This window comes from Sycon ciliatum, chromosome 1 (assembly GCF_964019385.1).
Source record: "Sycon ciliatum chromosome 1, ocSycCili1.1, whole genome shotgun sequence".
In the NCBI taxonomy this organism is placed as follows: Eukaryota; Metazoa; Porifera; class Calcarea; order Leucosolenida; family Sycettidae; genus Sycon; species Sycon ciliatum.
The window spans coordinates 94,575,556-94,598,926 of NC_088643.1; the positions used below are offsets into that span (position 1 = coordinate 94,575,556).

The 23,371-nt window shown below is 46.7% G+C and overlaps 3 protein-coding genes across 3 annotated transcripts in view; 1 reads left to right on the forward strand and 2 right to left on the reverse strand.

Annotated features, from left to right (window-relative positions):
• Positions 1-2,044: 2,044 nt before the first annotated feature.
• Positions 2,045-6,406, reverse strand: LOC135806604 (zinc finger protein zfp-1-like). Its single transcript, XM_065320810.1, has one exon. It carries the CDS (start codon positions 6,178-6,180, stop codon positions 3,130-3,132), a length of 3,051 nt encoding a protein of 1,016 aa, XP_065176882.1. The 5' UTR covers positions 6,181-6,406; the 3' UTR covers positions 2,045-3,129.
• A 325-nt stretch (positions 6,407-6,731) lies between these two features.
• Positions 6,732-20,900, forward strand: LOC135806606 (ribonuclease P protein subunit p30-like). The gene is made up of 12 exons (XM_065320812.1): positions 6,732-6,946; positions 11,429-11,487; positions 12,345-12,395; positions 12,517-12,591; positions 15,136-15,201; positions 15,768-15,857; positions 16,726-16,777; positions 17,467-17,531; positions 18,046-18,075; positions 18,399-18,436; positions 19,446-19,525; positions 20,082-20,900. Exons 1-12 carry the CDS (start codon positions 6,868-6,870, stop codon positions 20,390-20,392), a joined length of 996 nt encoding a protein of 331 aa, XP_065176884.1. The 5' UTR covers positions 6,732-6,867; the 3' UTR covers positions 20,393-20,900.
• LOC135806605 (AP-5 complex subunit beta-1-like) overlaps positions 20,541-23,371 on the reverse strand; it is a 52,468-nt gene continuing 49,637 nt past the window's right edge. The window contains exons 35-36 of the mRNA XM_065320811.1: positions 22,331-22,440; positions 20,541-21,512 (exon numbers count right to left, since the gene is read on the reverse strand). Coding sequence (XP_065176883.1) covers positions 21,334-21,512; positions 22,331-22,440 — 289 coding nt within the window. The 3' untranslated portion in view covers positions 20,541-21,333. The remainder of the gene's footprint in view (positions 21,513-22,330; positions 22,441-23,371) is intronic.

The following is a 23,371-nucleotide window of genomic DNA, read 5'->3' on the forward strand; positions in this document are numbered from 1 at the left end:
GTTCCGGATTCGTCTGATAATCCGTGTACAGTGCGCATTGCATCATCAAAATGACGTCAACTTGAAATTCTGTCGGGACAGCACCCATACTTGGCCATAGTGGAGTTGCACACTCTGGGGGGGGGGGTTATGTACTCTTGACTACATGTATACAGTGTTGGACAGTGTTGTAGTACACCAGTACAGCAGTACTGGTGTACTGGTGTACTCTGCTCACTGAGAGCGGGTATCCGGGTAACAGTGAACAAACATGTACGCACTGCACTGACTGTCTTTAAAGCTTTGTAATTGTTCTTATCAAGCCTTGCTCTAATAGAGAGGTTAAAATGCACGTCATTTCCGACGTGACGCGAAAGTTCAGCTCGCGTTATTTTGCTCGCACGTGGAAAATCAACGCGAGTGACCTGCAGCTCATATCGAAATTTGGAGTTTTACGCCAAATTTGACGTGAAATTGCGCGTCACGTCGGAAATAACATGCATCTTAACCTCTCTAATAATAGTAATAGTTTATTTTGCCCGTAACAGTGTTGTAGTACAGCAGTACTGGTGCACTCTGCATCTGCTCACTGAGAGCCGCGGGGTAACAGTATTGTAGTACAGCACTGTAATTGTGTACTCTTACACAAGTAACAACAAGAGTACTGTAAATATACAAAATTTCGGCGCTGCAAAATTTCGGCACTTCACGATTTTTGACATTTCGGCGGCGATTTATTTTCGGCGTGGGGTAGAGGGCATGGTATTGCGACGAATGCTGTGAAAAATTTCATCGGCGTTTTAATTTAGGCGTTTTGGGTCGGTGCCGAATATAGCCGAAATTAAATAGCTGCCGAAAATTTGTATATTTACAGTACATAATCTGGTTATGTCATGTACTCTTGTTAACAAGTATAAGTATCACAACTTTGCCCGTACAAGAGGCTTTCTCTCTCTCTCTCTCTCTCTCTCTCTCTCTCTCTCTCTCTCTCTCTCTCTCTCTCTCTCTCTCTCTCTCTCTCTCTCTCTCTCTCTCCTCTCTCCTCTCTCTCTCTCTCTCTCTCTCTCTCTCTCTCTCTCTCTCTCTCTCTCTCTCTCTCTCTCTCTCTCTCTAAAAAGACTAAAAGTAAAACAACCGTGGTATGCCAGATTTCCACATGTACATACTACTATACCTTAGTAAAGTACATGTAGCAGAAAAAGAAATGCGACCTGCGAGTCGAGTCGAGAGTAACGCCGCCATTCCATTTCAATTACACATGTAGTTGTTGCGTCAGGCCAGTGAAATCATGTTCTGTGATTGCCACGGTCAGGCCAGTGAAATCATGTTCTGTGAGTCAGGCCAGTGAAATCATGTTCTGCAATGAAAATGAAAATCGGTCTCTCAAGGCCCTTGGCGCACGGACTGTCTGTGATTGCCCCCCGTATAAGAGGCTTTAAAAGATTTCAATTACATCATACATTACATCATACACCCAGTAACACGGTCCGAAAAACCATCCAGGGCCGCAGGCTGACAGCCAACAGGGCCTAGACGGCTAGAGACTGTATGAGCCTTGCATGGCGCTGATTTTGGCTCGGGTTTCTTTGACCACATTTGTACAATACGGCTACACCTTGTTGTTACTACCCCTGCCCCTGGTCAAGAGGTGAAAGTAAGTTGATGAAACCCAGAGGGTGCCTCCTTCTAACTTGTTCTGCATGGGTGCATGTCTGTCACGGCGAGTTTCCTGCATAGTTCGTGCAGATAAGCAGCAGGAAATGGCGTGGTGCGTACAACCAAGACAAGAGCATGACTGCACTCCGAGTCTTGGGACAACTGAGCTGCAGTTGTGCAGCAGATTGGCTTGAATATTGCTTGTATGCACCACAGCGCCAAAATGACGTTATGATCCATGACACAAACCCATCCGAGCTGCACATTTGGGTGCGTTCATGTATTCTTGCTGTGCACATGATGCGGTAGATTTACCGCGTAACATTACCTACCTATACAATGTAGTAACCTAGATGTGTAAACTGACTCGGGTGCCGTGTACGGCTGGCTGCTTGTCATCAGCTTGGGATGCAGAAAGTGCAGTAGAAGCACCCAGCATAGCATATTAGCAATTATGGCAATATGCCGACGATAGCTCACATAAACAAGCAGTGATTCCTTCACTCAACGATCAACACATTAGCTAGGAAGCGAGTATAAAACTAGTGATGAAGTATATGTGGAGTACGAAAGCAACGACACACAGACACACACATACACACACACACACACACGTGCGTTAGCAACGGGAGACTGCCAGTAAAGAGCCATTGTGCATTCTTAAAAAAGGAAAAAAAGAAGTTGCGGCTGAGATAAGTGAGAGCAAGTTGTGAAGAGGTGGCATGCAGTACACAACAAAACGAAAGAACACGACAACGACGAGACACTAAGAAAGCCACAGCACAGCTAGGTGATCGACCAGGACGCAGCATAAACAGAAGGTAAAACAGCGGAAACTGAACAATAGAATAAGTTGAAAAAGAGAAAGAAAAAAAGTGGAGCAGTGCATAGTGTAGGGAGGGGAGGGGGGGGACATGAAGACCAGCATCATGTCCAATGTATCTATGTACAGTTGTGTTACAGTCGGTGTGTCAAGGAAGATAGCAGTAGTAGTAGTAGGACTGTGGAAGGAGGGCAAGGAGTAGTGCCAGAAGGGAATTACAGCAGCAGCAAGAGAGCAGCAGCATTGCATCAGCCCTGCATGCCACCACCAGTCAGCTCTACAGATTCAAGCCAGAGAAAGCCTGACCAAACACGCATACATAGCGCACTCCTGGACACACAGCGTAGCAGTTCATTGGGATATGCTAACAAGCACAAGAAGAGGACTATGTACACGGGGAAGGGATGCACTGATGCGCCGGCATACGACTAGCCAACTCTTGTAATCATCTTGTCATGGTGTCTTGTCATGTTGTCATCAGTTGCAAGGACAGCAATCAACAATAGGTGAACTAGGATCTGGCAACACAGGAGGCCAAATAGTGGTTGCTGAGCAACACAGCATGGCCAAAACTTTGGTTGGGCAGGCTGGGCAACAGACATCAGCGCAACAGACTGCTGTTGGTCAGAGATGGCTAAGGAACAAGGTGCCACTCAGCACAGCACAGTGGATTACGCAGAAGGCCATACACCACCGGCATTGTTTGCCATGGCTTGCAACTGTAGTTGGAGCTGAGATGTACCAGCGCCACTGGCACTAGGGTGTGATGCGGTTGGATTAGATTGAAGTTGTGATGCTGCTACCGCTGCTGCCGCTACTGCTGCCTGCTGTTGTTGTGCTTGCTGTTGTTGTGCTTGCTGTTGATGAAGATGCTGCTGTTGTTGTTGCTGGAGTTGAGTGATAAATGGTGATTGGAGTGGAACGGGAGCAGCATTGGGGTTGGCCGCATGCATTGGGTATAACTGGTAAGGCATTTGCTGCTGCTGCTGTGCTACTGGCGGTGGTGGCGGAAGAGCAGGCCCAGTGGACTGCGGTGGGTAGGTCATGTGCTGTTGACCTACAGCATGGCCACTGGTCGCATACGATGCTGGAGTCATGGCTGGATGTGGCAGCGTGATGGGCTGCTGCTGAGATAGTTGCTGAGATAGCTGGTGCTGGTGTTGCGGCTGGTGTTGCTGTGGCAGCGATGACGGCACAGGTGAAGAGGTGGAGTGGCGATGTAACGACTTATTATTACTCAGATACGATGTGTTGGAAGAGGAGTGGTAGTGAGCGCGTTCCTTGGAACGAGAGCGCCGTCGCCGATCGTGAGGAGAATGTCGACGATTACTACTGCCACCACTAGAATGGCGATCGCCCCAACTATGCCGATCGCTGCGCCTGTCCGATTGCGACCGCGAACCAAAAATAGGACTTGTAGCAAAACTGTTGCTCCTGCTAGAAGACCTATTTTTATCAGTGGTGTCCGTGGGACTGGCATCACGATGCCAACGTGGTTGTGAGCTCCGTGCAGGTCTATTGGTGGCTGACACATAGCTGCTGCTGGACATGCTGCTTGCTATCTTCACTGGTGATGACAAGTGATTGGATGTAGCAGAGGTGCCAACATCATCAGCGTTAGTAGCGGTGGCAGTGCCAGCTGTAGTCGGAGTAGCGGCAGCAGACACAGCATTAGGCTTTTCCAGCTCACTATTAACAGCTACAAGATGGTTACGCTGCTGTTCCAAGCTTGAAATCTTCTGTTCCATTAGCTCATTTTCACGCGAGATTTCCTGCAATGCCTCGAGGACAGCGGCGATATTCATAGGCATCGCCTGGCTTCTAAGGAATGCGCTTCCAAGCTTCCATTGTGACATGAGCAGATTGTGCATTGGTTCTGGATGGCTGGACAGCGACTTCTGACAGTGCGCTGTATCTAGTGAGGATGTCTCAACAGAAACCTCCGCCGCTTCTTTATCCCCTGTGCCATCATCGTCACCCGGTGCTCCTGAGCTACTGGCTGTTATTGGTTGTGTGCCTGTTGCGCTTACCACATCATCGCCGACTTCACTAGAAGCTGAAGGTAGCGAGGTCGCTGACGTGCTTGCTTTCACACCATTCGCAGCAGCAGCAGCAGCAGCAGGAGCAGCAAGAACCTCATCATTCTCACGCTCTGGTGGCTCAGACGATATCAATGCTGTTGCTGCTGTCTGGGATGTTTCCTCATTCGCAGCGTCCACATCCTTTATGCCCGCTGTTGTGGATGCTTGGTGAGGAGTGCACTGAGGCACGCTCACATTGCTTCCAGAGGGTGCATCATCCACTGGACAGTTGCTCTCATCCAACACCTCTTTACCGTCCAGATTTCCATCTGTTTCCATAGCTTCCTCCGCAGCATTGTCTTCAGGCGTTTCTTTCGCAGCAGCAGCAGCAGCGGTCACTTCACTGGCTGAACACACTTGCTTAGGACTTGCTCCAGCAACACACACATCATCAGCTGACTTACTACCTTCCGCATTTGCAGCCGTCACTGCAGCAGCAGCAGCAGCAGCAGCAGCAGCAGCAGCAGGATGAGTAGCATCTTCCGTAGCTGTGCTACTTGCCCCACCAGCCAGACTAATCATGGTTTGTGCAACATCAGACAGAATGTCCACATTCTGCACGTTTCCCTTCTCAGTGAGCACTGGTGACATCATCAAGTCAACCCCATCTACATTCTTTGTCACAGAGTCCAAACCGGTCAAAGCTGTGTCCACCGGTATTGCGGCTGGACTGTCAGTGCCACCGGGCGATGTTTTTGCCGTATCCTTGCGTTTCCGTGGACGCGGTGCTCGTGCTGTGGTTGGAGTCCGCGGCTTCTTTGCCGAGTCTTTCTTCGGCTCGGTCGCTTTCGGCTTCCTCTCCCTTGGTTTCGTTGTTTTAGGAGTTGTTGCTTTAGCTATTTCTCTGCTATTCCGTCGCTTGGGAGCGCTCACTGTGCTCTTCGCAGACGATGGTGTTACGGGCGTTGCTTCCACGTTGCTGTTCAGAATAGGAGGAGGAACAGCGGTGGCAACAGCAGCAGCATCAACAGGGCCAATCTCTGAAGACTCACCATTCGGCATAGCCAGTGCCACTGCACCTTCCTCATCTGATCCAATGTCCACTTGCATTCCGCACGCCTTAGCTTCCTTGGGTGCCAGCATACCTCGCAGATGTTGATACGGCCAGTGTTCCTCGCAGTATCCGATGTAACGTACACTGTTGAGACCGGATGCTTCCTCGGCGAGCAGACCCACAGTTTGGCAGCAGGTCACGTGGAAGTACTTGGTGCATGCCTTGTGCACACACTTGATGCAAGCACCTCGATTAGCTACATTACAAAGATGACAAACTTGCTGAAAACGATGTTTGGGTACTTTGTTGATATTAACCGGCTCCATAGTTGTATCGCTACCAAATGAAACCTCTGGGATGTACAGAGCACATACCACGTGCGCCCATTTGTTAGACTCGGTGGGTTTGAACGCTCCTTCTTTCGATGGGCATAGCTCACAGCCCGACACTGCTATTCCACGACTTTGAAAGTCACACCTACGACACAACCATTCACCCGCAGGAACTTTGCGAATACCATAGCATACCTGGTGCACGGCTACATTACAGTCTGGCCCATCGCAGTACACCAGCTTGTTGTATTGCCATCCTCTCTCGTCAGAACACACACAGCATCCACCTATCATCTCCTTCTCAGTTGCAGCCATTCTACACAAATAATTAGCAATTGCAACACAATTTACCCAGTCTATCGATGTTCACTGCTGCTGATGCAATGCTTGGCTAGGAAGAACTCTCAACCAATTCCATTGTTCAGAACTTACTAGCTTGGTTCAGTCGAGATGTTTCCCACATAAACAAGGACAAGAAATCAAACAAACCGAAATGTGCGATATGCAGATTTTGTATTGTTGAAATGCCGCCGAAAGCGATAATGCAGAGATCGGGCCACGAGATACGCCGCGGGCAGCGCGCGAATGGCCATGGAAACCAACACATTGACATTAATTTTGATGCGAAGGACTGAAAATAAACAGGAAATAAAGGGACGGACCCGGCGTACCCTCGACCTCGTCTTTTTTCTTTTTTCTTTTTTTAATATGCAGCAGCATCATGCATGCAAACATGCATACATCGCATGTACACTATGTACGTCGTTACGTAACCATGAACACGTCACACATCCAGGCATGCACGCCACGTGTACGTGTGCGCCTTCGAATTAATTCTCGAACCTTTGATTTTAAAAATATTTCATTTTCAGAGATATACCTTTCGTTTTCATTGAAGTAGTTTGTTTCATGGACGACCTTTCTCTCAGTGCAGTGAGCTGAGCGCGAGGAGAATAATGTGCTCTTGTGTTTCAGGACGGGTCAAATCAATCTTTGTATGACATGAGTGGGTTCTATGACTTGAACGTACCGTTCGTGGAGCGCGGCGACACTAACGATGTCCTCAAGAAATTAGCTTCTGGTATGTTACCTTGCATTTGTTTCCTCTACCTTCTAGATATTTTGTGTTGTATCTATAGTAACTCAGTAGTAGCATTTGTTGAACGTAATACCGGTACGTGTGTAAGAAGTATAGCGCAACTCTCCTGTAGCCGGCTGTCATGATCATAGCTAATCACAGCGTACACCAAGTCCTTGGCTAGACAAAAATACGTCAGTATCATCAGGGATAATGTGACTCCCGTGAACATAACAAACAATACTGTATAAACTACAAAGAATAATGTGATAACATAACCAGAATGGCAGTTTAGTGTAAAGAACTGGGACTAACAAACAATAAGAGGACGGAAAAAGTGTTTTAACTCTGAGTTTCACGCACTAAGCGCTCACCAGAAAACAGTACTGAGTAAATCTGGATCAGTATTGGTTTATATACCCTCACAGCAACGTGTAAATGACTGCATCATGGCGCAAATCTAAAAGGTGCGAATGACAGCAGTGCAAAGTGTAAATGACTCCATCGTGGCGCAAATCTAAAAGGTGCGAATGACAGCAGTGCAAAGCGTAAATGACTGCATTTGGGACTAATGTTGTGGATCATGTCACATATGCATATCCGCATGAAGTGTATGTTTCAGCTTGTGTGATCCCGTATCAGTTGTGAAGGTGAAGGTAAAAGTTTGAGAGAGAGAGAGAGAGAGAGAGAGAGAGAGAGAGAGAGAGAGAGAGAGAGAGAGAGAGCATGCTTGCATGCATGCGCACGTGCGTGTGTGTGTGTGTATGTGCGTGAGGGTCTGGTGGGTGGTACATGTAGTAATAGTTGTGAAATATTCATCACACAGTAGCAGTGACAGCAGTGACACTACTATAGAAATGGTGGTGCACATAACCTACACAGGTGTGAAGGTGCAGCTATCACTAGACTAGAGAGTAGGTCCAGCACACAGTACTCTAATTTCAGAAATTTTCGGTGCTCAATATTTTCGGTATGAGGGCAACAGACTAGGTTAGGCGAACAGAAATTTTTGGTACAGAGAAGCAGTTCCCTATTGGATTAGGCCACCCTTTGTTAATTCATTGTTTAACGTCCTTTTTTTCGCGAAAAGGTACGCGGGAGGGCGGAAAAAAAACAAAAACCCATTCCAAAAACTGGAAACCCCAATCAAACATTTTGACCAGTAAAGCATGTGATATATACAATATATCTGGGTCTAACGGCACTTGCAGGCATAGAACAACACTCTTTGATGGTACATTGGAGCACATGCCTGATGAATCCAACAAAACAGGTACATAGCATGGAGTTAGGATGTCATGAATTCGTTACATCTGGATTTTTACTAGGATACACACCGTACGATATTTAAAAGCCAACAAAAAAAGAAAAAGAACACAAGACAAAGGCATGCCCGGGAGGCAAGATTATAAGTTTAAGGTCATGATCGGCACACTGTGAAACTACTGATTGTTGTATTTACAACTTCGCATATTATTGGTACTACTACTTTCTTGTTTTTTTTTCCGGTCGGAGGCAAAAAGGTATGCGGGCGCGGACGTTAAACAACGAAAAAAGAAAGGGTGGCCTTATGTGTGTTAGTGTTTGTTCGGTGTCTTGAAATTTTAGGTATGAAACAGACGCACCGAAAGTTCCGAAAATAAAAGTACACCGAAAATTTGTGAGATTACAGTATGCCCAGCACACAATATGCTAGCAGTACACACACTGAGACTTGTAGCTCAGTAGTACTGGTACAGTGGTAGCATTGCCGTGTGACTTGATACTGTGTATAGTGGACCTGGTGGACATGCTCTGTTGACATTCTAGTGTATTGCTTGTGTGTGTACACACTGTACTGTGGTAAAAACCATACTGTACTGTGGTATAGACCACACTGTACTGTGGTAAAGACCACACTGTACCGTGGTATAGACCATACTGTACCGTGGTATAGACCACACTGTACTGTGGTATAGACCATACTGTACTGTGGTATAGACCATACTGTACTGTGGTATAGACCATACTGTACTGTGGTATAGACCATACTGTACTGTGGTATAGACCATACTGTACTGTGGTATAGACCACACTGTACTGTGGTATAGACCATACTGTACCGTGTTATAGACCATACTGTACCGTGGTATAGACCATACTGTACTGTGGTATAGACCATACTGTACTGTGGTATAGACCATACTGTACCGTGGTATAGACCATACTGTACTGTGGTATAGACCATACTGTACTGTGGTATAGACCACACTGTACTGTGGTATAGACCATACTGTACCGTGGTATAGACCATACTGTACCGTGGTATAGACCATACTGTACCGTGGTATAGACCATACTGTACTGTGGTATAGACCACACTGTACTGTGGTATAGACCATACTGTACTGTGGTATAGACCATACTGTACTGTGGTATAGACCATACTGTACTGTGGTATAGACCACACTGTACTGTGGTATAGACCATACTGCAGGGCATAGGTTAAGGATTTCATTTAGCTCGGACAAATGTCCTTCCGTTTTGAAATCTGTCCAGAGATGCCCGGACATTTTTCACAACACATTTTCAGGGTGTTTCTTCTTTTTTTTAGTAGTACTGAAGTATATTCACAATGACTCATTATGTGGACGTATCTCACACATTACTATGTACAATTTGCCAATTTATTTGTATTAGAAACTGAACTATTTACTGACGACAAATGTATGTACAAGAAAGCGTTGCAGTCAAGAATTCAGTTGCAGCTGATATTCTTACTCGGCGAGGAAGGCATCCCAGTCTTCCAGGTCAAGTGCATCGCTCATCTCAGGGGAGGGACTGATGGCGCCAGTAGCTTCTGGAGCACGTTCCCTGGGCGATCTGCGACATTTGTCAGCCCAGCACAGGTCCACAGCGTGCTGTGCATTGAACTGGCTTGCTGGTGGCCCATCGATGGCGATTCGTACCAAACCATCAAGCCGACTCTCGCTTAGACTGCATCGCCTATCTGTCTTGACATGCTTCAATTTTGAAAACATGCGTTCAACAGACCCATTGGACATGGGCAGGCAGAACAGGAGCTCAGCAAGCAGCAGCATATTCTTCCATCGGCAGGACTCAGCGACGTTAAATATCTTCCACCAAACGATCAAGTGGCTGTCCGTCAACTTCAGGTAGCGCTGGGCATAGGAGACCATGTCATCCCACTCTTCCACAAGGTTGCCGGTGGAGCAGGAAGCAGATGCCAGTGGAGTTTGGAATTGATCACCCAAACGTTGCACAGCTTCCTTCCCGAATGTGGAGTCGTCAGCCTTTCCCCAGTCATGGGTAGCCAGCACAGTCAGGGTGTCGGTCAGCAGCTCCACGTGCTCCACCTTCACACGCTGCTGAAGACACTCGGTGACCAAGTGGGCATTCTCCTCGTGGTGATTTTCAAGTTGCTCCTTGCCTTGTTGAAGCCTCTTGATAATCACTCCCTGGTAGCAAGTGCTGCCATCCTCTTGCTCACGCAGCCGCTCCTGCACCCTCTTCACCATGGGTAGGTCGCTGAGACTGCTCGTCTGGACACGCTCAATGACCTTCACCGTACTAAGCAGAGCTTCAATGGTCGTCACCACACAGATCTCTGAGTTTTTACAACTGCGGACTCCGTCTACAAACTTGATGCACACGGAACACTTCAAACATTCTGCTAACAACTGATCGTTCTTCTGCCGGTCATAACTCAGCCAGGCGGAAGTAGTCAGCTCTGCATCGTTATCCGAGATCCACTTATCGCAAGTAGCGGCCTTCACACCACAGACTTTTTTGCCCGGCGGCAAGTCCTCTGACTCTCCCTTTCGCTTTCCAGAAGACATTCTAAAAGACTATCTGCATTCCTGGTCAGTGAAAGAGTGAAAAATAAAAGATGACATCTTCCTATCAAGTGCGAACAACTGCACTAGCAGTTCAACCCATCGATTCAAGTGCGAAGTCGACACCAACGGTCGAAAGTGTGAATTGACTGTAGCAACAACGCGTTGCTACAGGCGGATCAAGTAAATATAGTGAAGTCTACGCCTGAGACTACGGTGTACGTGTTAGTTGTACGATATGCAAGTCGCATTTGGCACGAAGCTCCGAAGAAAGCCCAACTCTGCATAAAAAGGTCGAAAGGTCGCTGCTCTTTTTTTACTTTTTGACCGGACGTCCGGTGAAATTGAAAACGTCCAGTCAGTGGCCGAAAATGGCCGGAAAATGTCCGATGTCCGGCCGTTTATCTATGCCCTGTACTGTACTGTGATCTAGACCACGCTGTACTGTGGTATAGACTGAAATAGAAATAGATCAGTTAGATCAGTCAATCATGCTGATGATTTAATCTTCTGCTTGGCCGAGTCTAAGTGATTTGTTGTTGTGTGTGTTGTGCATGTGCGTGCGTGCGTGCGTGCGTGCGTGTGTGTGTGTGTGTGTGTGTGTGTGTGTGTGTGTGTGTGTGTGTGTGTGTGTGTGTTGGGTTTTCAGTGGGCTACAAAACAGTGGCTGTGAATCATGTAGTGGAGCTTGGTAAAGGTTGCAAAGCTGTAAGTCAGTGGTGTGTTGTGTACCGGTGTGTGGTGTGTGGTGTGATGTGTACCAGTGTGTGTTGTGTGGTGTGTTTGTGGTGTTGGTAATGACTCTTATTATGAGAGGATGTTGGCGGCATCCATGCGGCACGCTGCTATACTGTCACTGTTCATAACACAATAGCACAACGGCGACGTTGCACGGTTGTCAATGTGTGCATGTATTATACTTCAAAGTAATTGCTAACAGGCTATTGAACCGTCCAACGGCCGACACCCCCTGAAATCCCCAAAACTCTGGGTGGACTTGAAAATGATCCCACTTATAATTATGCTCGCCACACCTCGGTAAGTGGGTGAGGACAAGGTGCAGAAAAAGGATTGACGGCATCAGGGTATCCGTCCCGGGATCCAACTGCAGTTATCCCTGCCCCCAGTGAAGGTAATACTTGCTACTAGTGTGGGTGGCTAAATCAGAGTGGATCTGATATAGGCTTAACTAGCACCATTGATTACACAGGAGTTAATCTAGCCAGAAGCAGTCCTTGGTTAACAAGATGTATATTTCAAATAGAAAGTATATGAACCCTGGAACCAACAAAGGTGGGAGGCACAACATTACACCGTCAAGCAGCCGAGCCCGTTGGCAACAGACCCAACACAATCTGGCACACACACACACACACACACACACACACGCTGCAGCAGCAGCACACCATTGCAGTGCAGCAGCCATGGTAAGAAAGAAAAAGAACGACCGGTCCCCCCGTGTTGACAATGGACATGGCCCAGGTATTGAGTGTGTGCTTAATCCTACCATGTTCTCTACCACGTTGAATACCTGTAGAGACATTTTTCATCTTTGTGTTGTACAGATTGAAAGTCGAGAAGGCCTATTCTCTACTGATGAATCTTATCATGTTCCAGTGAGTATCCTGTGATGCTTGGTTTGAAGGACAGCTAGAATGATGCCACTGTCTTGGTATCACAGCTGGTTTAAGCACGGATATGTGTTGTGTCTTTTGATATCTTTGTGCCGTCTTGCAGGGCCATCGTTTCCCGTTGCGTGTTATCAATCGCTTGACGTTGTCACTGACGGAATACTCTCTTTTGCACCTTCTGGTATGTTGGTGTGTGTGTGTGCGTGTGTCTGTGTGTGTGCGTGTGTCTGTGTGTGTCTGTGTATGATGCATCCCATTTTTTCTCATTGCGCTTTATGAACTGCTTGACTTGACATATCCACTGACAGAAATGCTCCTTTCTGTCCCTGGACAAAATCACGATTCCACGGACACCAATTTTTCCGCAAGTTTGATGATTTTCGCAAGTTTCCTCCGATTTTGAAATTTGTTGCATGAAAACATGGAAGTGTGCATGTACAGTCCGAGTATCACATGAATCCAAGTTTTTGTTTCTCCAGAGTCTATACATGACTACATGTAGGTAGTATGCACCATACTCGACCGCAGTGCATAGTAGTATGCACCATACTCGACCGCAGTGCATAGTAGTATGCACCATACTCGACCGCAGTGCATAGTAGTATGCACCATACTCGACCGCAGTGCATAGTAGTATGCACCATACTCGACCGCAGTGCATAGTAGTATGCACCATACTCGACCGCAGTGCATAGTAGTATGCACCATACTCGACCGCAGTGCATAGTAGTATGCACCATACTCGACCGCAGTGCATAGTAGTATGCACCATACTCGACCGCAGTGCATAGTAGTATGCACCATACTCGACCGCAGTGCATAGTAGTATGCACCATACTCGACCGCAGTGCATAGTAGTATGCACCATACTCGACCGCAGTGCATAGTAGTATGCACCATACTCGACCGCAGTGCATAGTAGTATGCACCATACTCGACCGCAGTGCATAGTAGTATGCACCATACTCGACCGCAGTGCATAGTAGTATGCACCATACTCGACCGCAGTGCATAGTAGTATGCACCATACTCGACCGCAGTGCATAGTAGTATGCACCATACTCGACCGCAGTGCATAGTAGTATGCACCATACTCGACCGCAGTGCATAGTAGTATGCACCATACTCGACCGCAGTGCATAGTAGTATGCACCATACTCGACCGCAGTGCATAGTAGTATGCACCATACTCGACCGCAGTGCATAGTAGTATGCACCATACTCGACCGCAGTGCATAGTAGTATGCACCATACTCGACCGCAGTGCATAGTAGTATGCACCATACTCGACCGCAGTGCATAGTAGTATGCACCATACTCGACCGCAGTGCATAGTAGTATGCACCATACTCGACCGCAGTGCATAGTAGTATGCACCATACTCGACCGCAGTGCATAGTAGTATGCACCATACTCGACCGCAGTGCATAGTAGTATGCACCATACTCGACCGCAGTGCATAGTAGTATGCACCATACTCGACCGCAGTGCATAGTAGTATGCACCATACTCGACCGCAGTGCATAGTAGTATGCACCATACTCGACCGCAGTGCATAGTAGTATGCACCATACTCGACCGCAGTGCATAGTAGTATGCACCATACTCGACCGCAGTGCATAGTAGTATGCACCATACTCGACCGCAGTGCATAGTAGTATGCACCATACTCGGCCGCAGTGCATAGTAGTATGCACCATACTCGACCGCAGTGCATAGTAGTATGCACCATACTCGACCGCAGTGCATAGTAGTATGCACCATACTCGACCGCAGTGCATAGTAGTATGCACCATACTCGACCGCAGTGCATAGTAGTATGCACCATACTCGACCGCAGTGCATAGTAGTATGCACCATACTCGACCGCAGTGCATAGTAGTATGCACCATACTCGACCGCAGTGCATAGTAGTATGCACCATACTCGACCGCAGTGCATAGTAGTATGCACCATACTCGACCGCAGTGCATAGTAGTATGCACCATACTCGACCGCAGTGCATAGTAGTATGCACCATACTCGACCGCAGTGCATAGTAGTATGCACCATACTCGACCGCAGTGCATAGTAGTATGCACCATACTCGACCGCAGTGCATAGTAGTATGCACCATACTCGACCGCAGTGCATAGTAGTATGCACCATACTCGACCGCAGTGCATAGTAGTATGCACCATACTCGACCGCAGTGCATAGTATCCTGATGACGATTATTGTAAATGTGTGTGCTTGTCACTGTCTCAACCCTGTCTTTGGGAGGGATAGGCAGCTTACTGGCAATTTTTGCAATTTCTTCCGCGAGTTTCTCCGGGGACAGTCCTTTGTAGTTTGTGATGTCTTGCATGCACGCGTGTATGTGTGTGCGTGTGTGTGTGTGTGTGTGTGTGTGTGTGTGTGTGTGTGTGTGTGTGTGTGTGTGTGTGTGTAGCTCTCCTAGTATAATGAGGGTCAGAACCGGGGCTAGCCCCCATACGGTTCAGATGGTCACAAGACCGGGGCTCTACCAACCATGGACGGTTGTAGTGAGGGGCACTGTTTCCGAACACAGTGTTCCACCGCCTTGTGATATGCTGTCAAACGTGTGTGTGTGTGTGTGTGTACGTGAGTGAGTGTGTGTGTGTGTATGTGTGTATGGTACGTGTGTGTGTACGTGTGTGTATGTGTGTGTATATGTGTGTACGTGTGTATGTGTGTGTGTGTGTACGTGTGTGTATTTTGATAGTCTAATGAGGTAGTGCAGCAGTATGATGTTCTGGCAATGGCACCGACATCGGATAAGCAATTCCAGGTAGGACGTAGTGTGCGAATATTCAGCTTACTCCATTGCACCCAGTAACAATGTACATACATGTACATGTACCCCATTACACAAAGTAGCATTATGTGCATATTATTTTCTCAGCCCACCCCTCTACTCTGTTATCGTCACTGTTGAGGCTTTCGATGGAAAATAAAAGAATACCACTACTAACATGCATTAGTAATCTCTGAGTGTTTCTTTTGTCCTGTGTCTTTACTGCTCTCTGGTTTGGCCGGTCAGAAGTGACCTTGCTTCCATGCACCTAACACTTTCAGTCGTGTATACTGGCTTTGCTGTGCTGACCGGTATCCATGGCGTGGTCTAGTGAATACTCTACTGGTATTACACTGATCAGATGAAGTGAAATGTATGCTAGAATTCTTTTGCCTGAGGATTGCATAGCGTGCAACCGGAGTTGCAAACAAAGTCCCGTTCTGCCTTCTTTGAAATGATTAACTATCATGTGCATGCTGTGCACTTGCATGGTCTTTGTGCGCTGCTTTTCTTCTAAATCCTCCTTTTCCTCGGCGTGCCACCTTCTTGTGTGTTTGTAGAAAATATGTACGGAAGTCGAGGTTGACATTATCCAGTTGGACTTCAGCAATCGGCTGCCGTTTGTACTGCGCTTACCTCCAGTCCGCGCTGTAAGTCCAGACCTACATACTGCCGACTTAAGCATCTGTAACACACTATCTTTCCACTACCTGCTCACTGCTTGAAGGAAGTATCTTTAGTACTTTACACTGCCTACTCACTCACTTCACATTATTTAACACACGTATGATGATGACAGCATCTCTCTTCACATTATTTAACACACGTATGATGATGATGACAGCATCTCACAAGGCATGCTACATGTCGAACTATCAAGCAAGCCTTGCATATTGGTGTACATTTATTAAACACAGGTAGAGACCATGTACATGTATACACTATCTGTAACACACTTGCTACATAGTACAAGTCGCCAGTCCACCAGCCTTACAATGCTCAATGTGTGGAAGTACACAGACTACTATATACACTCACTACACGCTGTTCTTCAGTCAAACGAGTAGAAGACTTGCGCTTTGAAAGCCCAGTGTGCTATGCAACCTTCGCTGAATTCCATACCAGTCCATACTGGTGGTGTAGTCTTGGACAAAGGCAACAAGCTACTTTGTGATTCTTTTCTTTTCTTAAATGGCATGAAGAAATTGCTATGAAGCATTATCAGCCGGCTGCAAGACTTGACATTGGAAGCTAAATACGATTACATGTAGAATACGAATGTACATGTAGCGTATTTGCTGGAGTATAACACATTGTAGTTTAAATCCAAGCCAAGCTTGTTTTGAATAGAAGCCTAGGCCTGACATCGACTTCTACAGGAACAAGCGTGGCCTTTTATATACACTACATCATGGTGTGTGTGTGTGTGTGTGTGTGTGTGTGTGTGTGTATGTATGTGTGTGCGTGCGTGTGTGCATATGTGGTGTTTTTCTACGCCCTGTTGCCCCGTGAAACCAGGCAATTGACAGGGGTGTTCACTTTGAAATCATTTACTCGGCGGCTTTGAATGGTAAGACATAGTGTGCACATGGGTGCACTTTTGGGTTGGTATAGTCTAAGTCAGTAAGTGTGGCCCGGGTGTGTGGCCCGAGTGTGTTGTCCAAGTGTATGTGTGTATGTACATGTTCGCTGCTGTCTGCACATGGCATTTTGAACATTGAGAATGCCATGTTGTTAAGTACAATCAAGAATACACGAGCAAGAGAATGCAACTCCTATCTTCAGCTGTGATGGTCTTGCCCATGCCGGAATTTTATTGTTGCATCACTTTTTATGGTCAAGTGTGTTTGCCTTTCCCCACGTGCCATGTCTGTACGCTGTCAGTTTACCGGGTTCAGGTTGTACCATGCGTTGTTCTGCTTCGACTACCGTACCTGCAATGTGCGTGTTCTTTGTACTTTTGAAAGTTTTGATCCATAATGTCTACGCATAATGACGTCATGGAGGCGAATGGTCGTGCAAGACTGATGTCGAAAATTTCCGCTGTAGGTTGTGCATGGGCTGAGGGGTTGTTGAGCTGCACACATTCTTCGTTATGCACTCTTGAAGTACATGTACTTGTACTCTTAGTTCCATTTTGTTTGGTGTTGTCTCCGAGTGTGTGCGTGTGTGTGTGTGTGTGTGTGTGTGTGTGTGTGCGTGTGTGTGCGTGGGTGCATGTGTGGGTGCATGTGGCTGTATATTGATTGACTATGCTAGATAGCTTAGCACGCTGCAATGTCATCGCCAATGCCAAGCAACTGGTTCGAGTAACACGTGGCAAGGTAGGTCCGTAGAGCTGTACATCGCACACTCCCTGCCCACCCCGCAGACACTGTACTTATGCTTGTGCTTGCTCACTGCTGGAAACTGGTCACGTGAGTCTCCCCGGGAGAAAGGTGACAGATTCAAAAGCACGCATGCACGTACATGTACACTTATGCACGCGCGCGCGCACACACGCACGCACACACACACACACACACACACACACACACACACACACACACAGTTGATCTACACTAATTGTTCAGTACTGTATATGTGCATAGATATGGAGGGGAAGCTGCTTGTTCCATTAGTGGCATGTTAAAACGTTGTTGATCATGATGATGGATTATACCTAGTACATGTAACAACAACAACACTGCCAGTCATTCATTGTTCCGGTCTAATTTTGCTTGTCGCATCCATGACAATCAACTGTTACTTGATCAGTTATTGTTCACATCAACCTCTCACTGCAGTGTTATCGTATTTTCCTTGTGTCACTTCTCTCTTCCCAATTGTGTTTTGTAGAATGTGATTGTGAGCAGTGGAGCACTTTCGGTAAGTTGTTGGCATTATCTCTTTAGGACACAGCCATACGTGTCACATGTCATCTCTTAATCTTTAGGGGTTGTCGCAAAGGTTTTGTCGTCTCTGAAACGAACATCGTGGATGGGGGGGGGGGGGGCTGAGCCAAAATTGCTAGTCGACGGACACTCGGTATCTCAACAGAATTCACCTTGCTATGGTGGGCCTGGTGATATTCAAGTTGTTGTGTGGTTGGCCATGGGTACAGTGTGGAGTGACTATTCCTCTGATGTGGACTTGGATCATCAAACCTACACATGTGTTTGTTGATTGCGCTGGTGTTTGTATGTGTGCAGGCGATGCAAGTCCGTGCTCCCTATGACGTCGTCAACTTGTACGTACCTGTGTAGCTATGTAGCTATGTATCTGTGTATGTAGCTATGTGGCTTATGATTCTGCAGCGCTGCTCAATGGAATCCAATCAAGTGAAGCAATGTCACACCGGGCAGCAGCGCTGTGCAGCAGCCAGCCTTAGACCTGCAAACACTGGGATGTGTACTGTATGCAGGGCTACGCAGACAAAAACACGCAGTCGGATTACATCGAGCAGCACTGTTCTTTCATTACCGTGCATGTAGCCTAGAAATAGCTCTTTTTGTATTGAGGTAATCATCATAAGAAATAGTAAATAGTTTGGATGTCCTTGAAACTATGAAAAGTCATGTGATGACAGTGTCCAACCACTGTCACTGTGTCACACTGTCAGTTCGGTGAGTAGTGGGTTAAACTTGTTTCAGGTGGCATCGTGATGTTGGTGCATGCTGGGTCTTTCTTGATGAGGTCAGTCCATCTGAAGTACACGCATCCACGGGATTGGCGGGTATTGTTGGCATTGATTGGCATGTAAGGTGGGCAAATTCAGACCTTAGCGAATAACATGGCCGGATTGTTGGCATTCACATTTCTACATTTGGTGCATATTTGTGATATAATAGGCACATGTATTTGATTACATTGAGTAGAGAGGAGGGAGGAACGTATACCAATGGTGGCGTGGAGTTTCTTCCCAAACTGCTTATCAATCTTGTGGGCAAGTGATCTTGAAAGACCCCAAAGAACACATTCACACCAGAAAACTGGAAGAACTACGTCAAAGTAGAGATGCAAAGGAGTTTGGACAGATTTCCAGGAATCTGCAAATCTTCATTTCTTGGGCACAGTTACGTACTGTGTTTGTTCCATGTTGACATTGGAGGTTGTCAGCGACAACGACTGGTTCGCGCTCTGAAATAACGTACTTCCTCACACACGTATTGCGTTACGTTTACGTGTTCTTGTTGTATTATGTCACTGACTCTCTGCTGTGCTTGCATGTATGATGTGATGTCATCATGATGTAACAGGGGACTATTGTTTGACTGGAGTAGTGATCAATCCAAGGCGGCTGTCAGTAAGCATGGAAGATCAGTGCTGTGCCATGCAGGTGAGTTTGACATGACCACAAGGCCGCTGTTGCCTGTTGTCTGTGTGCGCGTGTGTGTGCATGTGTGCGTGCGTACGTGCGTGTGCGGTTTGGACTATCGTGTATTCATTTGTTCTTGCTTCACAGCTGTTTACATTATTATCGTGTCATACTGCTGTGGGCATAGACATTGGGTGGAATGACCGCAGTCGGCGGCGCCCTTGCTTGTACTTACTTAGCACGTACACACACTGTGTGACACTGTAAACATGGAGCAGCAGTGCTCACGGCTGCACGGCCAGTGTCCCGTGGCTGCTTGACTTTTCAATGGATTCCAATGTCCACAACAGTACATGCATGCACAGTGGCTCCACTGCTACTTCTTTGCATACTTTGTGGTTGAAAATTGTCTTTTGAGCTGATGATGCAGACATGCGTACACCTTTTGAACGCTTTGAAAGGCAACTACCGAACGTCTGCCAGAAATTGTTGTGTGTGTGTGTGTGTGTGTGTGTGTGTGTGCGTGTGTGTGTGTGCGCGCGCATGTGTGTGCGTACGCATGTGTGTGCATGCGCAGATGCTCGTCGTGGCCAGGGCAAGGCTGCAGTCAAGGTGAAAAGAGCATGTAACTTAGCAGTAGGGCAACACTGGCAGGTCAAAAGCGTAGTAGATTGCCGTCGGCGACAGACCTACAGCACTAGCAGTCAGGAGGACAGTCAAGAGGATGATTACGATGATGAAGATACGCAGGACAGTGAAGCAAGCGAGGATGATGGTGATGAAGCAAGCGGAAAGACTGGCGCTGAGGAAACTGATGGGCAGGGTGAACCCGCGGCAAAGAGAATGTGCCCAGGGCTGGCAAAGGACACATCCGTGATGCTAAGCTGAAGTGGCAACCACCAGTAGACACACAACACAACAAAACCAAGTCAGGGTCTATTTCACTTTTCCACACCGAAGACAACAATGAACCAAGCGCACACACACACACACACACACACGCGCGCGCGCGCGCGCGCGCGCATACCAATAATGATCAGAAAATAAGAAGAATAGTTACAGACTCATAAAAACCCAAGCGTGGCCAGCACATCTAAAAACTAATAACAATGTACGTCACGACATAGAAAAATAATGCAACACGCAATCAGCCATGCTGGATACTTCACATAGTTTAAAAAAGGGTTGAGTTGAGCATCGACTGAGTTCATGACTATTTCAATGACTTCACATGATAATCTGTAGAAAGAAATGTGCAATTTTATGATCATGCCACATCTTACTTAGCCTTGACGGATTGCATCACAGATTTTTTTTAATGAACTGTTTTCTTGATAAGTTCTACTATACTTCCTAATAATGATGACGATGCAATAATGATGATGCAGGAGCAAGCGCCTCGTTTCTACTAATTGGTCTGAATAAGACTAACGTTCTGCTGACTACTATAGCATGTGTGTCGTGGAGAGTACACTGTGTATTTGAGGAGTGACGGACAGTGTTTACCGTCAAGTCTTGTGTAAAGAGAGAATAGATAGTACTTGCGTGTGTGTGTGTGTGTGTGTGCATGCCATTATGACACACTGTTCAGTAGGGATTGTGTGTATGTTAGCAGCAGGCAAGCTAGTGATGAGAGTGCAAGTGATGTTCATGTACAAGAGAGGAAGGTACCCAATGTACATGCATAAGGTATCATCATGGGGTTGCTCCCCACATTAGCAATGCGTGCACATGCTACGACATTCGGTTAAAATCAATAAAGCCGCCCCAATAATAATATGCTAGCCCGGTGGGTGCCAATCTCCAGCCTTCGGTTGAGTGCTGATAGATCATGCTGCAGTGCTTGTCTTGCTGCGCCGCTCCAGACTCTGTAGATAGCTCTCTATGTAGGGCAACACCTCCCAGATATCCGTTACTATGGAGAAGATGCTACGCTGCTGCTCACTGGACACTCTCAGCAGCAGAGTGTGCCTTGGTGGCAGAGCGATGGCGATCAATACCAACTCGGCTGAACAGGATACAGAAACACACAAGACATAGCAGATGAAACGGCCGTGGGTACTACAGTGCATTTCAAAACTATAGACGCGTAGGGTTTTTGAAATATTTCAAATTTGGCTGGAACTTTTTGAGAATAGTTTTCGGAATATTGCTCAGGATCGCTCCACAATTACTCTCATATAGTTTCTAAAGGATTGGATAACAGACGCCCAATTTGGAAAAATTTATGCACAAAGTGATCACAGATTTTATGTGGTATAGATGCTGGCATAACGGTTTTTGCCTAGGTACGCGTCTATAGTTTTGAAATGGACTGTAGAGGAGTATCGGCGGGGTCTTTCTACACCAAGACAAGCTACCGGCATGCCGAATAAGCTCGACTACTTCAAAATGCAAACCATTGTGCAGACTGGGCATTGATTGAATCACCGGGGAGGTTGACGCTAACAGCACAGCGGGCATTGATTGAATCCCCGGGGAGGTTGAGACTAACGGCTGATTGTGATAGGGTTCTAGATTCTAAACAGATTGTTCTAAATTATGCCGACCCAGAACAGCCACACTTGCAACACCACTGCTTGATACGTACTGACCACTGTTCTCGTGACGGGCCAAACACCAACCAAGAAAGTCCACATTCAAAATTCATGTGTGCCAACACGTGTCCAGCAGCGAGTGTGAGAAGTTTCAGCTCAACCCTACGTCCACTGTGCATTGTCCACTATACATTGTCATTGTCTAGTGCACAGTGGACAGTGGACAAGTGTAGAATGTGTTGGGAGAAGCACATGAACATTAATAATGTTGGCTGGTGAATACATTTACCTGTGTCCAGGATGATGAAATGAGACAATTCTTCGCGGATAAGTTTCCCGGTAGCTTGTCCAGTGTTGTTGAGGCATACGACTGTCTGTATGTGCTTCAGACCACACGTCCTGCGCATGCACACACGCACACACACGCACACACAGACAGTACATGAGCATTCACATACCAAACAACGACACACACATGCTAGCACACCATTGCATAGCATACTGTAGAACGGCTAATTCTAGCGGGTAACATTCTTAGCGTTTCCCGAATCTGGACCAATTCGTGATGAAGTATTTTAGCAATCCAAGTTTCCGAGTAAAACATAAAGATGACTAGTACTACACTGTACAAGCAAAATTTCGATTGGCGCAGCAAAACTTGAGCAAAAACAATCATTTTGCTAAAATCACAAAAAATATCACCGGCGCTAAAACCATGTACCAGCCGTTTTACGGTACTGTGCTCCGGGTACATATCAGGTAGTCGTCGTGGCATCTGGGAAGACAACACGGAATGGTTCTTTACTATCGTATCCTGTAATGCACCTCACAGAGTCACAGATCAGACACAATGGCAACGGCAACAACCACAGCCGGTGCTTTAGCTTTTTTTGTGTGTATTCCCTGCAACAGTGCATGATGCATGCTTACACAGTTGCCATGGTTACAATGTACATCCAGGAAGTCGTCAAAGCTTGCTACAACTCCTAAAGTCCATTCAGAAAATGATGATATCCTAGCTTTTGGCCATAAACGGGTCAAATTTTGAGTTTTCGTCTCCTTTTTTTTGGCAATCCCCCATGGAATGCTCTTCCAATTGTGTTTTTGAAGTCTATTTCTCCAAAAAGCAAGCCATAACAAGAATAGGATTTTGGCCAGGTTTTGCCCCCAAAGCACTGAATTGGGTAAAAACCATGAAAATCCAGGCCGTTCACTCCACTTGCATAACAGTACAATTGCGGTTCGAACCCCAGTTGAGGTGCCTTTTTGGACCCTTTTCAAGTTTCGAATCGCACGGCACTGCACAGTGTACCACAAAATCGCCAAACAC

Bases quoted from the DNA above. Each gene is read 5' to 3' on its own strand.
- LOC135806606 (XM_065320812.1), top strand. From the start codon at position 6,868: ATGAGTGGGTTCTATGACTTGAACGTACCGTTCGTGGAGCGCGGCGAC. The intron at 6,947-11,428 runs GTATGTTACCTT...TTGGGTTTTCAG, and splicing joins CCTCAAGAAATTAGCTTCTG to TGGGCTACAAAACAGTGGCT. The intron at 12,396-12,516 runs GTGAGTATCCTG...GCCGTCTTGCAG, and splicing joins ATGAATCTTATCATGTTCCA to GGCCATCGTTTCCCGTTGCG.
- LOC135806604 (XM_065320810.1), bottom strand. From the start codon at position 6,180: ATGGCTGCAACTGAGAAGGAGATGATAGGTGGATGCTGTGTGTGTTCT.